The following is a 17,795-nucleotide window of genomic DNA, read 5'->3' on the forward strand; positions in this document are numbered from 1 at the left end:
AAGACAGTAAGATCCCAGTTAAAATCTTATGGACTTAGCAGAAATATTTTCCCATAGATGTACATTTTTGTTACAATTTAGGAAATGAAGAGCTGAGTAACAGTATGAGCCAAAGCCATACTTTAGCTCTAAGGACAGCTTATTTCTTTTTATAGCCACAGTTGTATGAAACGTATAAAGTCCTGCTTTCTTTTGCTACATAAAAATGATTTCAAGATGCTCTGGAAACACTTCATCATGAAGATGTGCAGCTGCAGGAGGAAAATGTGATGCTGCCTTGGGAACTGGGACTGTGTGAGAGGAAACAGGTGCCATACAAGCTGCATTCAGGTGCTGTGTCTCACTATAATGGCTTGTGCCTCCCCTTTGATACAGACCAGAGACTGTATCTGTGTGACCAAGAAAATGGAAATGCTAAATTGTTCAGCCAATGCAAATCTCAGCATGGAATTATACTTTGGCAAGAACTTACTGAAGATAATAGTTAATGTCAAGTCCTTCTGCTGAAAGATTATCACTCCACTTCTCTTTTCAGTGTTACTGCCTGAACCATGATAAACCTAGCTAAATTTCCCTTTCAAAAGGCCAACTGACTGCTTCACAAGTTTATCTCATATTTTTTTTCCCCACAGGAAATAATTCAAATCAGCATTTACTAGACTACTCCTACTACATACCACAGAAGAAGAAAATACATAGTCCTTGTTTTGAAAATTTTCCACAAAGCTAAAAATGCAACTTTCACCTGAGTACTTTTCTAGAAGAAGCAACAGATCTTTGTTGAAATACATACTTTTTTTGTATCTGTAGGAGGCCTCATGGGAACTGGTAGTTCAGCCTGAGTCTCCATGTCTTCTAGCTGCATGGCTGGTTTCTCTGACAAAAAGCAGCTGCCCATATCCACATGTTCATACTTCATGGAAGTGGTGAAATCCAAAAGTCTGTTTTAAAAAACCTACATATTAAGAGCTGAAATCCCAAGAGCATGGAAAGTACTTCACAAGGTCTTTCACAACAGAAAGATTCACAGTACTGTAGCATAATTCAGATTGGAAAAACACCTCTAAAGTCATCAAGTCCAACAACAACAAAAAAAAACAAAACAGGCAAATAACTGCCCATCTAACAATATTAATAGAAAATATACTTGGAAGGACCTGTAAGTACAGATGAAACTATAACAGAGAGCAGTACTTTGCACAGCATCCATATACACATTAAGGACATGTTTACTGTTATTTGTAAATGTAGCTATTAATAATCAGTATTCATTTTCTCCATGTTATGATGCCAGGTCATTAGTATAACACTTGCCTTATGTTAAAAAAACAGACAAATTAACAGTGTCAGGAGAGTAATTTCAAAATATAATTACTAATTACTGTTCAGTTTTCCAGAACATGGAAGTTACCACTCTGACTTACTCCTTGTTAAAAATAAGATTGCTGATACAGCCATAAAAGGAGCCAGCTATTTTTAGCCCAAAGAAGCCCTCTCCTGCAGGGATGCCACCAGCATAGAAGTTGGAAATGTTCATGGGGCTCATTTCTGCTGATGAACCAAGCCTCAGTTCTGAGGGGTTACTTTCATCCACCTGTACAGTTATGATTCTAAAAAGATAAAGTAGAGAAAACATTCAACAAGGGCCTCAGGGTTTTTTATGTCAGAAACATTCTTTTCATCCTAAGAAATATGCTGTTTTAAGAGGATTCCCTAACTTGAGTATTTCGTTCAACACCCAGAAGAAAAAACTAGAAGACCTTCTTTAGATAAAAATTATCTAAACAGTTATCTTAACAGTTTAGCTTAGAATTTTGTTGAGTATCTTTCCAAATTATTTTGATAGCTCTATTTTTTTCTAATACTATTAAGCATACTTCACTCAAGTGGCCAAGCTGCCTGGAGATTTTGAGAGCTTTTAAATACAATTTAATCAGTGGCTGTGTGCTGTATACAATTACCATATAAATCAGAACACCTCCAGTAAAAGCAGAAAAACACAACATGATTATATTCCACCTAATGAGCTCTCAAAGGCAGCTTCTCAAAGATTGCAGTGATCTGACAAGGGCATACAATAATTAAACAGGTAGAACTGTTTGCAGTCATATGTACCTCTTATTCCGAATTAGGATGACAGAGTGTTCTTGTCCATCACTGTATGTTCCATTAGCAGACCTAAGAATTACTTTTCTAGTACTTGCTCTATCTCCAGCATTAACATGCACTGCAAGATGACCATCAATCAGCATAATGGAAAAGAAGGGCTGTGGATTTAATCAGAAAGTTATTTTTTAACTACCACTCAGTTTTCTGTCACTCATTCATCACTGCTCAAACAGAATATAGTATGGAAAATTTACCTCCAGCTTTCTTTTAAACAAACTGTAATGAAACAGAAAGACTAGTAGGCACGTATCAGCATCTCACAGAATGCAAAGCCTTCTAACAGAAGGTATGAAAGATTTCTCTGCTCACAACAAAAGTCCAGGGGATTGTTTTTACCCACACACACCCCTGCTTAGAGGAAGGAAATAGAGGAGGGCAGGTTAACATTCCTGCTAACACTTTAACACTGAATTCTAGGAGCTCTAGAACAGATGTGAGTTCTTTGTTCACTGCAAATGCTTCAGAAAGTAATTCTGACTAACAAAAGTGGAAAATAATGTTCAGTGTTTATTTCATGTGCAGGTTTTTTTGTTTGTTTAAAAACTAGTCTGGATCTTTGCAACTGTTCTCTGCTAACAGATCTTTCACCTCCATCCTGCTACAATCTCTGTACTCTTTGTCCTTCTACCCTCTCTGAGCTCAGGGCTCTTTTTCTTTTCTTTTCTTTTTTTTTTTTTTTTTTTTTTGCAAATTAGAGTCACAGAAATTTGATGCGATATTTTGAAGTACAAATGACAAAAACAAAACTAAAAAGTGTTTGTTTTCAGTACTTGCCAAATGTGCTTGTCTGCGCCGTCGCTTCTCCAGTCCCCTACTGAGTCCAGCAAGGATAATACCATTGCTGTTCTTTGTAGCAAAAGTTGCCATCAGTTCTGATTCTGGACTTAAGGACTTCGGTTCCAACTCGATATATCCATTGTTCAAGATATTCACGCTACGAATAGGCTATTTTACAAATAAGAGAAATAATTACTGATTTTGTCTTGCTGTTGCACCCAGTAAGAAAAAATAATTTCAAATATATATTAATTTGCCTCGAATTTTTCAAGGCAAGTCAATTTCAACTGATTATATTCTTTCATAAACATTACTATTCACTGTTCAACAACAGTAAGAATCAGATCATAAAACTTCCAAGTCTCCTACCTCCAATATACAGCCTTTTCTTACTCCATATGAATTTCTAAGCAAGTCAAAGGTTGAACGGGATATTTCCAGATTCTTGATGCATCCCACATACATCCTACTATTAAGATCTTTCCTGAAAGACAAGACAAAACAAGGCTTTCTTTCTCCCCTCCCCCCCCTCAATGAACAGCATTTGGAATCTCCTGGAAGAAAAGATTCATCTCTCTTCAATAAGAAAAAGAACACAGCCCAGTGTAAGTAAAAAGGGGGCTATTTTGGGTTTCTTATCAGATGGTATTTCCAATCTGAAAAAGAATCAGATAGCACTGTATCAAAATGGAAACATGTAAGTGTTAGTGTTGCATTGACAGGTCAGGCCATTTTCCAAAACTCTCAGTTGAATTTCCAGCTGAAAACATGATGGCTTCTGTGTGAGAGTAAATGTAGCAATTGTTTTTCACTTCTCAAGTCTGGAGGACAACAATAGTCCAGATTTAAGTCAGAAAAATGTAAACTTTCCCTGCCATAATCCCTTACATGCTGCAGTGCCAACTAAGATTCAAGTTTGCATCCGAGAGCAATAAATATACAGAGATAAATATAAATACTGGAATTTACTGTCAAGAAAATGAAGATAATTTAATTAGTCTTTCTTTCAGCCATGTTTTTTCTTTCAACATGAAGCCACTGAAAGAAATGTAGCTTCACAAGCTCAGCAGGAATGTACAATACAGAAAGTATTAACTGGAGACCAGCTATAAACTATGTGCATAAACAGATTAAAAAAAAACAACACTACATTTAGTTCACACCTGTTACAAGTTTCAAAACTAAATTACAAGAATTCCTTTCTGAAGCAGAGCTCTCAACCTGAAGTGTAATTTTGTCCGTAAATGACAGCTGGAAAGCACAAGGCTCATACAGGTAAAGGTCAGAGAAGCATTGTTCCAGGCTGCTGTGGCAGCTGCTGCTGTGGAAATCACTGACATGGGGAAAACACCGTTCTCTTTCCAAACTGTTGTGAAAAGCCCCATAGTAGAGCCTAAAGGTGAGGAACAGATAACCAAGTCTGAAGCAAGGCTTCAAACTTCACTGATTCCAACTAACATCAGTGGAATATCAGATTTTGTTAAAGTCCTTCTCTCTGCTTACAGTGTCATAGCAAAGGAGGAGAAGTGAATGCACACTTTACCTCACAGCCCTTGATCTCGGGAGCCCACCAATGAAGATTGGGTCCTTATCAGAGCGATTCAAGTCTGAGGCAACCCCAGGTGCTTCTCCTTGCTTGGTTTCTTTGTAATTAAGGTTATATGCATCCGTGACTGCCAGCATTCCTGCAAAGAAAAGAGTTGAGATCTAGAGAAGGATACTAACTTGCATTCTTCTATTTTGACAATCTTGTTTCTAATAAAGGAAAATGTACTCATTGAGTCAAACACGTATAGACAATCTTCTTATTATTTGAGTGAGTACATGTATTGCAGTTCCAGCTGTTCTGCTATTCTCATTTATTTCTCTCTGCCAAAACCAAATCTGGAAAGGTCTACAGGAAAAGATATATCTGAGAATATGTTATAGCTGTTCACATATATCACTTGCAATACATTACTTCCCTTGTAATGCATTACTTTCCAATCATGAGCCCCAAAATTGTTGTACAATCTTCTATAAAAAATGCAAAACACATGCTCCCTAATATACAGACTTAGACAAAGATTTCTCATTGTTTAAGAGCTATTAATATATGTGTTCTGGCATCTGCTGCACTACCTGTTCTTTATAAGACATGGCAAATCCAGCACTAGATTTTCATTGCTGTCTTTCTCCTATCTTACTTCAATGAAGTAATACAGAAGCTGCGGCTAAAGAAATTCTGTAAGCGTCGAGATTCGATTGTGGTGATGCTTCTTTTGGAACCCCTAGATATTTCTGACTGTAGATGGACAGAGACCTGTTTATTCAGCCTGTAACTTACCTTGCTTCTTGTTCCGACTGAATGAAATTTTATACCATGTTCCATTGTTGTAACGATTTTCTGTTGTCAGAACAAGAGGTCCTGAGCCTAGATCAACAGCCAGTCTCACTTTGCCATCAACAAGCTCAAGGGACAAGAAATCTCTCTGGAAGGAAAAAAGAAAGAAAAAATAGAAAAAGAAGAAGAAGAAAAAAAAAAAACGATTCAATTACAGGAAACAAAAACCTTCCAGAAATATGCATATTTAGCAGGTATGACCTAGTGTATGAAAAAGGGTTGGTAACTCCTGTAGACTATTTCTTAGGCCCATCTTTGCTATGTTTAGGAAAATTAAATTCCAAGTACCATAAAAGGATTTATATCCTTTGTTTTGTTTTATTGTTGGTCTTACTTAAATGAATCAGCAAGCTGGATTGCTCAGCAGACAAAAGTTTAAACAACAAATGTCACAACTGATTTTTTTGTTTTTGATTGAGAGTAATTTGATTTCACTGTTAGTATAATAACCAAACAATATAATGTTCTTTCTGCAAGATGCAAATAGATTCTACATGTTTATTCACATCAACAGAAGGAAAAAAAGTCTGCTTCATTCTAGAAGTGCCCTCTCTACACTGTAAAATTTAAGTCACGTATCATTGTGCAATGTATTCAGGCAGTGAGTACATAATGAATCAAATGAATTATGTAGTGCCTCCAGAACAATTTGTATCTGAACAAAGCTTTGTCCTCCAGGAAAAGTAGGTGGTAAACTGCATGACATGACAATGAAGGTCTGGAGATGGGACTAGTATACGCTGCTGTTGGAAGCTGAGTTTTTCATTTCACTTTGCTGAATTCACATCTCATGGATATAATTCAATAAGACTGTTCAATAATATATTCTTCTGCAAGTTCAGTTCCAGAAGATTTTACATCCTGTCAAGGTTTCTCCAGCAGGAAAAAGAAAAAACTAGTTTGCCATCCCTGCTGCTTCTTCATCTTGTTTTTAGTTAAACTATCCTTAATTTTACTCTCAGGATTGAAATAAATGAGCAATTATTTTCATTGCATGTAAATATTCCATTACATGTTAATATTTGTTCTAAGGCGTAACTTTAAGGATCTCTGTCTTTTGTTCTTTTACTCATAGTGTCCATCACAGGTGATAATCAGTGTAAAGATGATAACTTGTTTTAATAAATGTAAATTGAAAGTGGACATAGGAGAAAGTAAGGAGTTATGAAGTGTTCTAAACACAGTTTCCGACAGCTTAAGAGTGATCCTTTTCCTTACAGTGCCATTTGAAGCAAGATACAGAAGTAGGCCATTAGGTGAAAAGGTGCTGAAGAATATTATTATCTGAGTCACTGTTGACCGAAGTGCCTTCTCAACAATTGAGTATCCTCTGCCATCAAAATGAAATGAAGTGTCTTCATCTTGTGGGCTATGGAATGGGGGAAAAAAAAAAAAGCTAAAACGTTAGCTGAGGATTTGTGTTTTTCCAGTCATTTTAACATAAGAAAAGTTTGATCAGCTGGTGCAGGCCCTAGGCAGTGTGATTAGGAAACGAGAAAAGCAATTTGAAGCGTGGTGTTATGAATAACTGAAGGATTCCAGCCAAAGACCGTTTTCATTATAGAATATCAAGAGTAATTTAGCCATGGGGAAGGATGCACACAAGATAAAAAGTGTTCTTCTCTGATATATGAAAGGAAAACAACAATCTTTTAAGGGAAAGAAATTATGACACCCTCTAAATTTAGACATGTCATACATTTATAAAAAAAGCTTTATGTAATTGCACTTATAATAAATTTCTATTAGCCTCTTTTCCTGTACTATAGTACTTCTTGGAAATATCACATACAATCAAGCAGCACCCTCTGCTGTTTCTACATGAAACGTTCCACAAAAGGGAATACAGACAAGCATATTTCTTTGCAATTCCTTAAATATAAAAATAGAACTGACTGCAGTCTCCTTTCACAATGATTACAGGAATGGTAGCAAGCTCAGTGGCTACAGTTTTGCTATGGACTTTTAATAAGAGTGCTTTACACTGTTACTGAAAAAAAAAACCAAAATTTTATCTTGCTCTGCATTACTGGAAAGCAAATATTCCAGAACGCTTTGATTTACAGGCAGTTCCCAACTTTTACTGCACAGAGTAGGCCATAGCCATAGAACTCTTCTGAAAAAGTAGGCATTAATAAATGATAAAATTTCACGCAGTTAAATTATTTGACTCTACTGACACATCCAGATTAACATTTACAGAACAGTAAGTTAATGATCAATATAACACTGCAGTTTGTTTGAGTTCACTATTTTTTACTGGAACAGAAATATATGTTACACATATAAAAGAATTAATCTATTTAAAAAGAGAAGAGCAAGACAAAAATACCTTCCAAAACATCCACTGCACTTGCCCTCTCTTTCTACGTAGTTCCAAAGACCAATAGATTTTCCATTCAGGGATGCTTCTCCCATGCATCCTTTAAAATGTGTTACTTTAACAGCAGGTGACTTCTGCAAAAAAAAAACCTTCATGAATACAACTAATGTTAAGCATCCTGAAAATTAAACAGCTAAATTTTAGGTTTTTTTCCATTCAACTCTAAATTTGTTAGATATAAGTCGTAAAAGAACATATTTTAGCATAACTGTAAATAACTACCATTTAAATCATAATAGATCTGTTCTGCAGCAAGTAAAGTAACTACAGCCTTGACTTACTTACAATCTTTATTGCATTAAAAATGGCAATCTAAAAGAAGCCATTGAAGAACGAACCAAAAAAAAAAAATTCCATGTGCAATATCTTTGCATCATATATGTACACACTGCCTGCCCTGATGAACAATTTAGGTAAAAATTCCTAGGCAAAATTAGCTTCAGATTACTAAAGAATATTGTTATGGCATCTTTGCTTTATGCTTAGTTTGCCTGGCAAGTCTTTATGACGTAGCCAATTTATGCCATTATTACTAAGTGAAAGGTGCATTTCAAACATGATAAAAACATTTCACAGAATGCCAATAGCAGAATTTAACCTTAATTTGCCCTCCAAGTCCTCCAATAAACATTAATGTTGATTTGTTAGCATCCAGTATGCTAGCTGTTCCCGGTGAGGTTGCAGATTTAGGTGAAGACTTCTGATTGGAGTTCATTTCCTCTATGCTGAGTGTACCTGTTTTTCCAAACCTATCAATTGCAAATAATAAATGGTTTTAGAAATCATCCAGCTTAATCAATGCATTCTATCAACTTTTTAAGAATAACAAACATCTTGTCACTGAAAAACTCGGCAGATAGTTTGCATGGTTTATGATGTTTCTATAATAAAAAATATTCAGTTTCCACTGAACTTATTTCTGATTGCCCCCTTTAAACCTTCAGTATTTATACAATTTACACTTCAACTACCTGGTTGCATGTATTCTGTGCCATTTGTTGTTGTCAATTTGAAAATCAGGGTATTCTACTCTTGTTGATCCTGAGCCCAAATCCCAAAGAAGAGCTACCTTACCACGTCGCATCTCCACAGCAAGGAAGTCTGTCTGAAAAAAAGCAGCCCTTATTTTAATACATCACATTGAACAAGTTTCTGTTTAGTGCATTTAATTTTAACATGTAACTTCTAGAATCTGTCTAAATTCCCGTTCCTACATCACTGGAGTTACTTTTAGTGAAAACCCTAGAGAATAGTTTTAGCAAAAGAAGATGAGTGAAACAAAAACATATAATGAAATAAATAAAAAAAACAGCTCATATATAGCTAACTGAATATCTTTTTAATAGACATATCAAGATGTGATACAGTGTTTCCACACACATCTGTAGACATGTATAAATACCTGAGTTCATGGAAACAGACCTACCTGTCTGTTTGAAAAAGTATTAAGTCTGTGAAAAAGTATTAACACGTGCACACAGCTGTGTATCTATTAGAAGTACAGAGGGAAGGAAGAGGAAGGCAATGTGACACTCCACTATCACTATCATGTTCCTTTAGCTGTGTGGATGCATAAGGGCCAAAGTCAAATTCCTTCTTTATGATAACAAGCAAAATGCTTGACGTAGTCTAGCACGCTATACAAAAGCATCATACAGTGTTACGGTCCATGAGTTAAAGTACAGAATGAGAAAAAGGAAAGTAGAGATTCCTTGCATGCCAAAAAAGCAAGCTAACAAATCAGGTGTTTTTGTTCTCTATCTTTGAGGATCTCTGTGGAATCATCTAAAGCCTCATTTGGGTATTTAGTTTGAAGTAGGAAAAAAAAAAAACAACACATATGGCCATTCAAGTATTTGACTACCATCAACTTCAGTGAACGCATACAGGAAACTTACCTTTCCATTGCTACCCAGGTAGAAAAGGAGGTTATCCGGTTCAGTAGTTTTCACATTAAGGGTTAAAGAGTTGTAATTCGTAGATGAAATCTGGGGCTGGTAGGCACGAACGCAATCTCTGTCTGCTGATACTGCAACTTTAATCTGGGGGTGAAAGGGTGAAATAGAATCTAAACAAGCCTCAGAGTACAGAGCATATGTTTCTAGAAGATGTACTTAGTTTCTCACCAACCAGGGCAAGAAATTTCTTCAGATACTTTTATGTGACCAAAGTATTGCTACAGGGGTTAGATCTTAATCTCATAATCTCTTAGGAAAAAAGATACAGAAATAGAGAAGAAGTAAATACTCACCCAATTACAAAAATTGAGGGCATTAGACAAAGCTATCCAAAATACCACAGAAAATAACAATAAATCTTGTGTCAGAAGCCCACATATGAGTAAAAGCCACTATAATAATATCAGATTATAAAGGCACACCAAGGAGCTTGATCATTTAACAACAGAGAAGCCTTAATTTCATCCAATTCATTGAACACACCTGTAGTAACTAAATACGTAATGCACGTGTGTGCAGATGTGTGAGATGGATATATAAAGTTTCTCTTGTCTAGTAAACTTCAACTTAGAAAACAAAAGATATCCACAAAACATGAAAACGAACTCTCAAAAATGTAAAGAAAGTTTTGCTTATATTTCTTATCATCCTTCTAGGAACCTCTGTAGTTTACAATACTTCCTCTGTTCTACACTGGATTCATTAAGCTTCAGACTGTAACAAAGATACAATAACCATAAAATTAAGATTTCAGAAAGATTTCAGAAAGCAGGTATTTTTCAAAAAAAAAAAAAAAAACCCACTTCCCTAAAAGTTACGGAATATGAGCACACATTAAAGTCAAAGACATATTAGAAGTCACTGAGTGTGAAGTCAATTTTATATCTTTCTCAGATTTCACTGAGGCCCATAGTACAGTCGATATACTTTCACTGTTTTTAAGAGGGAAGCTGATCTTTAAAAAATTAATGTTATTTATCTCCAAGTATTCTGGATGCACAGCAACTTCTTGCAAAGAAAACAACATAGTAGGGGATACATGGCAAATTTATTGACAGAATCCACATTCTTACTAAAAAAATTGTCATTATACTTGATCATGCATGGAGGCTTCTCACATCAGTCTCTAAAATAAGCCTAGAAATTAACATCTTGTCCTAAACACATGGCAGCTCCATCTCTTCACCTGTCTCCCTCTCATTAAGTATCTCCATGAATTATTTCCAACACTTCTCATTCCGTTATTTTAATAAGAAACAAAAGGAAATAGAAAAAAAATAACAGAAATATTAAAAATAAGTTACTGCCTTGTTCAGAAAAACTCACAAGCGATAGATGAAAGCAAGAAGCTAAAACTATAAAATACACCAACAGCCCTGCAAGTAACTATTTTAGTATCAGTCAGTGCCCTACAACTTCAGTGAGATCCCGGAACAACCACGTACCTTCAAGGTAAATTTTATGCTCTTAATCTCAAGCAGCTTTCTGTGTTAAAGGTGAAAGTGAAGCCAGTTAAATCTGCAGTGATGATACTTACAGATGCTGCTTGTTTCCGGGCTTGACTGATGAGCTCTTTAATTTCAGACAAATTTCTGCTCAGATTCTCTTCTAGCGTTTTCAGAGGTTTCAGTCTATCAAGTAAAAGTCTCGCTTGTGCTTCAACTTCTTTAGCTTGTTTTTCAGCTGTGATTACTGCCAAAACATAAATGGAATATTGAGGTAGATTGGAAAAGAAACATTAAAATACTTAACCAAGGAAGCCTGTTTCTGATTTTATTTATTTATTTATTTATTTATTTATTTGCAATTTTAATGAGTAAAGAATGAGCATACTTAAAGGCATTCCATGAGTCTCCTCTAGCGATCTAGTGAAAAGTAAGCACATTTTTATTGAATTAGGAGGAATATTTCAGTCTATGAGATTTATTTTTAATGCCTATAAAACTTGAATATTAGTACTACTTCTGCAAGCAGTGACATTTCTGGAGAGCAGTGAAGCAGTAAACCTACCAGCTTTTGATGAATCAATTATAAGCTCACTGGTTTTCCTCAATGTGCCATTAACTTGGGACAATGTAGATGAAGCATTCAGCAGCTTTTGACTGAAATCCCCAAAGTGGTTTAAACCCACCATAGTGCTGATGTTTGCATATACAGCCAGCTCTTTCACTTCCAGCATGTATTTCCTTGTACCTGAAACACAGTGGCAGTTCACAGATTCAAAAAGTCACAGCTTTCATAGAGTAATAAATGCTTGACCTGTTTAATAACAACACAGTTATTTACATAATCACAACATTAGAAATGCTGCCAGTTGCATTCCTTTCATACTAAGAGTTATGTTTCCAGCTCTTTGTATATTCAGTCTGTGAGGGGAGCTCCAAACCAAGATTGACCATGATCTAACTTTGCCTGGCTGTTGAATGCCCCTTAGCTCACAGTGTAGGAATTTTAACTTCTGTAAAACTGGAGTGCAGGAGTAGGTTGCTGCAACTCCTCTTACTCAGTTAGTAAGCTGAGAAATGGACATAGCTATGGCCCTGAGCTAAAAACACAGTAAATGTTCACAAGTTGGTGATATAGAAATGGATATAATTATCAGTGTAACATGCAGGCACACAATAGTAATACATACATATATAAACAAGACATACATATATAAATAATAGAATGTACAACAAAACAGGCAGGTCTGTTACATTCTGCTTTGGGCCATGAGCATGTATACACTAAGCACACTGCTCCCATTCTCACCCTGTCCCTTGCACTCCCTATGCCAGGAACAGTGGGACTCAACTGCACAGAAGACTATGCTTAGGTCTGCAGGGATCCATTACCCAAGGCAGAGGACAACACCACCATCCATTAATCTCTGTCCAGACAAAAAGTGGACTATTTCAAGAAATAAATCAAACCTGAAATTGAACAATGTTAACCTGTGAGTTAAGGAGACCCATCCTAAGATTTTAACGATACTTTAATTGACAGTGTTTGGCTTTATGTCAGATAGCATCCTGCAAATAATACCCAGCGTAATCTTATCATTCTTTAGTGAGAGTTAAGAGCTTGAGCTACAAAATAGGTATTTTAGTGCTTAATGTTCTAATCTGGTCATAGAGTAAAACCAATGCAGGAGGCCTTTACGAAGTTTCTTCTACTTTTTAAACAACAAATACAGTTGGTAAAGTATATCATACCCTCCTCTCTTCACAATACAAAATATGTTTTTTCTATCAAATTCCACAAACTCTAGGTCTTTCCTTTATTCAAAATACCGTTTTGTTTTGTTTTTTAAAGGATTTGTACTGTTTTGCAAATACACAGAAGGGACATTTAATTTGGTACATGAATTCAGCATTTACAATAAGAAAACATTTAGATACACGTAAGTTTCATATCACAATACAAACCATTTTGAAACAAGCTATTAAAAGAAAGCAAAATCTCACAGGTTCATCTAAGAGTTTCTCCCCACGTGCTGTTAAATATTCTAGGACTTCATTCCCTTCTCATACTAGCGTAATTCCATTGCTTTCAGATCCCCATCTGATTTACAGCAGGGTAAAATGAGAATCAGACTAGGGGTCTTATATCAAAACTCAGTTATGCTTTAGGAGCTTACTAAAAAACAGAAAACATTCTTTGTTAGGCAAGAGGCTAAAGGAGTCTCCAGTCCAGTTTATTGCTTATGTCTCTCCCATCAGATGATAAACAAGACTGTATTATGATTGTACTACAATGTTCTGCAGTAAGGAGTATATAAATACTGATTTCACTTACCATTGGGCAACGCTTTCAGTGCCAACAGGGAATCATTAAGCTGGTTGACAATTTTAACAGTACTTTCCTGAATCTTTTCTACTTTTTTGCTCAATCCATTCAATTCAGATAAAAGACCTGTTGGAAGAAATAACTGTGATTTTTCTGTGCACTTAAAAAAAAGACACAATCCTCATGAGTCTTACATACAGGGAAAATAAACATTCACTATGTAAGCACATGGAACTTTTTTGTCCTTCTTTAACAAAAAATGCATTTTAAAAACAGAAATGTAAACTGAATGCAGTAAGCTCAGATAAGCTCCTGTGGGCACTGTATCGTGCAAAGTTATCCTTTCTGGCAAATTCAAACCAGAAATATAGTCAGGACAGAGTTATAGATTAAAATTATTCAAAGATGGTGAACCCTTATAATTTCTATGATGTTCTTGACATTTTTCTTGAAATACAACAGGAGCCATTCAAGATAGTTTTTATTTTAATTATTTTTAAGATGTTTGTAGAATCCCCTCACTAAAAATAAAAGTATACAGAACAAAAAAACTGTGTATTCAGTTCATCTGAATTATGTAAGATGTATATATTTGTGTAAAACTTTTTGATATCAAGAGCAAAGGTCATTTTATGGTTACAATTTATCTCTGTGAAGCACTCACATTCCGTCCAATTTTGTTCGAAATTTCCCTTAGGGTTGGACTCTGCTCCTAAACAAAGTACGTGTTCAAAATGTTTTGCACTTCCATGATGCAAACTCAAAAGCTTTGCTGATCTTTTTGGAGCGATAACAAACCAGAAGAATATTGTAATTTATAGAGGGACTCTGATCCAAAAGGCACTTTTTACAAACAGAAAGAAAAAATCCAGCTTGTTATTGTATCTCAGTTATATAGAAGGAACAGGAAAAAAATGATTATGATTTAAGTACATCACCCTACAGAACTGTGTAATCCACAATTTATTAAATTAAACTGAATGAATGTATTTCTTCAAGAAATATGTTTGCCCTTCACCTGCTGTGCAATCCCTACTGCCTTCATTCATGGCATTCAGAAAAACAGACATCTAAAAACAGCATTACTTGGAGACAAAGTAGATATAGTAAAAATCAAATTTTTAATTGTTTATCAAGCAAAATTATATTCTTACCAAAAAATGTGAAATATATGAGCCCTGAATATAACATTAATTTCAATAGTACAAAAATATATGCGTATTTATACACAATACTGTGCTTTAGTTTAAGGTTATTCGAAAAAAAATGAATCTACCATAGGACAGGCTATGGAAAAGGAAAGAGAAGAGGTAAATGTGAACTCCAAAGAACTAACCGTTACTTTTTTTCTTCAGATTTTTAGCTTCATTCTGAACTTTGGAGCTAAGCTGCAGAGTGTCTTTACCAAGAAGACTGAGAGATTCATCTGGCTGAAAAAAAGAAAAAAAAGCAGGAATTCATTGACAGAAGTTCAGTTGAAGACTCTGACATGCCTATGGACATGTAATGTAAGTTATGAACATTCTCACCACTTCTATAATATCCTATTTATTACCTTGCTAAGAATAAATAATAAAGTTGTAATGTTTTGCCCAAGAACATGACATTGAAATAAAACCTGCCAAATTCCAGTCTGAAGTGTGCTACTTATTTTCTGTTACCTTTTGGAACATTGCTAGTTTTAGCTCCAGTTCTAAGGCCAAATTCTCAGCACTAAGCCCTTTTAAGATATTTGAAAATTCCGGTCTTAAAGTGCTCTTTTAATCCGTTTATCCATCTGGAAAATCTGGAAAAATGCTTAGGAGGACTCATGCTGTGTATATGACAGCATGTGATAAAATAATAAACACACACATAATTCTGACTATTTTGATCACTATCACGTGAATGCAATATCATGTATTTGTCTCTCCAGCAATATTGTAATGACAAATGTAAAACACAGCCAATTCTTTCCTTGGGTTTACAATTAAAAAAAAAAAAAAAAAAAAAAAAAAAAAGCAGAGATAAAAGGAGGGAAACGTACAGTAACAGGTTAGGTAACTAACTGATCAGGTTTTTGTAATCTAGTGTCATAATAACAACCTGATAATTTTGCAAGACAGGAGAATGGAAGATATGATATAAAATACATTTGGTTTGCTCTCAACTAAGCAAAACAGTTGTGGTTGTGAATACTTAGAAGTGGAAAAGGGACAAGTTGAATAGAAGACGCTAGATAACTCTAAAGGTAAAAGAGAGCACACCCAAGGACAGGGAGACAAGTCATAGAGACATAACACACTTCTTCTGGGAAGTCCTCTAGTGGGACATGTCCTGCCTATAGCAGAGGGGTCAGAAGTAGATAATCTTAAAGGTCCCTTACAAACCAAATCATTTTATGATTCGACGAAATGCAAGTCAGATGACTGATGACAAAGACACACAGAATCATATCCAGTCCAGCTAAATGTGCATCACATGTCTAAAAAAAAAAGTGGTAAAGAGGAAATCAAGACAAACAGAACATGAAATCTGGTATCCTTATTGCCTTAGAGCACAGATTCAGGATACATTATATATCAGCAGGCAGGGCAGGCTGCCTCCATCAGGATGATCCAGATTCCAGCAAGTGAAAACACCTACAGAACAAATATTCCAAAATGAGAAAGATAAGGAAGTGAAGATGCTAATATCAATACTTACTAAATCCAAAGGGCCATTCACAATCCTAGATGCATCATCTGCCAAACTCTCTGTCCTTTCAATCACATTTTTAACATTGGAGTGGGTATAGACTGCAGCTGTTGCATTCAAAGTCACATCTTTTACTTTTGAGAGGCCACTAAATAAAAAATTAACAGATAATACTATTTTTGTGAAACAAGCAATATAATCAAGCAGTAAGTTATATGTGCTGTTACACGTGCATATCACACCATGCACAACAATCTTCTAGAATTCATGATGCACTCTGAAAAAAAAGATTTCATCTTTCCCAAGGGCTGCAAAAAGGGCTTTCAGTCCTTTACTTTGAACTGAAAAAAATTCCAAATCACCAGAAAACTTGAAATATTAAATTTTTTTGTTGTTGATGATGGTTAGTTTTTCAATTTATATATCAGTTAGCCACAGATAAAATTTTCCATGAAGAACAAACAAATCAGATCATGTAAACATAACAGAACATAAACATGTTCCTACTGGAGCTCAAAAGCAACACAGAGAAATACAGAACCTCAGAGGAAATATGAGTATCTAAACACTATTCCATATCAAATTTTGTTTTATTTAATTTGTCTGGATACAGTAAAACCAGCAGAGTTACTCAACATTACTCAAAGTAAAATTTTTTATTCTCAAGCTTAAAATATGCATAACTTTTTCAAACTAATCAAATTTGAACTTGCTGATTTTATAAGACAAATGAGCAACAGTTCTAGAAGTATTCCTGTGACAGAGCATTTTCAATGAAATAAATGACTTGAAAACTCTAAGAGTGCATTTGGGATTGCAACCCACTCATTTCTGCAAGATGCTTTGAAAGCAACAATGATGAAGGCATAGCAAAAATAGCTTCTTGATGAGATTCAGAGATATATAGTCAAAGAAGCATTCATACACAGAACACAAGCTTTTCAAGTCATACTATGATACATTCACAGGGCACTTAATAACTCACCAGTTATTGTGCAAGTCAACCACATGAAATTCAAGACTAATCAACCCTCTCTATATCATTTAATGAAGAGACTCTACACTACATTAAAGGCAAAAAATAACTGAAAAAAAAATAGAGAGTAAAAACGAATTACTTCTGCTTAATGGATTAAGCTACTACTACTACTTATTTAAATTAAATGTGGCAGGATTATAAATGAGGCTTCTCCCAGTTTTCAACTTTCTTGAGTTTCTTACCTCTCCAGTGCATCTGCAAGTCTTTGGAACTGAGCGGCATGATCCTCAGCTCTGTATACCAGGTCAAGCACTCCTCTCACAGACATCTGCATCACCAGCTCATCCACATGGTGTCTCAAGTTGGTATTCCACTGCAGTAGCTCATCCTGGTGGACCTCCAAGTTCTGCACAACAAAAGGGTTTTCTTTGTTCCTTCCCCACCAATAGCAAAATCCACTTGAAGTATCAAACAGGATGTTAAAACTTAAGAACTTACTGATGTAGAGTTCTTTACATCTTGGGAAAGAGCAGCAGCAACATTTACTAGGAATTTTCCTTCTTTAATAAGCATGGTTGAGACTTCTTTATTTTCTTTTATACTCAGCTTCTTTTCCTATAGCAAAAATCATTGTTTTTAATACTGACCTGTAAGTTAACTAGTGCATATATCAGATAATCATTATTTTTGTTTTCTGAC

The 17,795-nt window shown here is 35.3% G+C and overlaps 1 protein-coding gene across 1 annotated transcript in view; it reads right to left on the bottom strand.

Moving 5' to 3' along the window:
- LAMA1 (laminin subunit alpha 1) overlaps positions 1 to 17,795 on the bottom strand; it is a gene marked incomplete at both ends in the record, with an annotated part of 96,888 nt that overhangs the window by 9,491 nt on the left and 69,602 nt on the right. Inside the window, 19 exons of the mRNA XM_079533878.1 lie at positions 794 to 941; positions 1,425 to 1,610; positions 2,116 to 2,267; positions 2,944 to 3,114; positions 3,316 to 3,430; positions 4,490 to 4,631; positions 5,273 to 5,417; positions 6,548 to 6,698; positions 7,662 to 7,786; positions 8,311 to 8,461; positions 8,684 to 8,817; positions 9,611 to 9,754; positions 11,208 to 11,362; positions 11,681 to 11,863; positions 13,451 to 13,567; positions 14,778 to 14,871; positions 16,127 to 16,265; positions 17,339 to 17,502; positions 17,595 to 17,711. Of these exons, the coding sequence (XP_079390004.1) occupies positions 794 to 941; positions 1,425 to 1,610; positions 2,116 to 2,267; positions 2,944 to 3,114; positions 3,316 to 3,430; positions 4,490 to 4,631; positions 5,273 to 5,417; positions 6,548 to 6,698; positions 7,662 to 7,786; positions 8,311 to 8,461; positions 8,684 to 8,817; positions 9,611 to 9,754; positions 11,208 to 11,362; positions 11,681 to 11,863; positions 13,451 to 13,567; positions 14,778 to 14,871; positions 16,127 to 16,265; positions 17,339 to 17,502; positions 17,595 to 17,711 (2,733 nt within the window). The remainder of the gene's footprint in view (positions 1 to 793; positions 942 to 1,424; positions 1,611 to 2,115; positions 2,268 to 2,943; positions 3,115 to 3,315; positions 3,431 to 4,489; positions 4,632 to 5,272; positions 5,418 to 6,547; positions 6,699 to 7,661; positions 7,787 to 8,310; positions 8,462 to 8,683; positions 8,818 to 9,610; positions 9,755 to 11,207; positions 11,363 to 11,680; positions 11,864 to 13,450; positions 13,568 to 14,777; positions 14,872 to 16,126; positions 16,266 to 17,338; positions 17,503 to 17,594; positions 17,712 to 17,795) is intronic.

Source organism: Tetrao urogallus (assembly GCF_951394365.1).
Source record: "Tetrao urogallus genome assembly, chromosome: 3".
NCBI classification, from domain to species: domain Eukaryota; kingdom Metazoa; phylum Chordata; class Aves; order Galliformes; family Phasianidae; genus Tetrao; species Tetrao urogallus.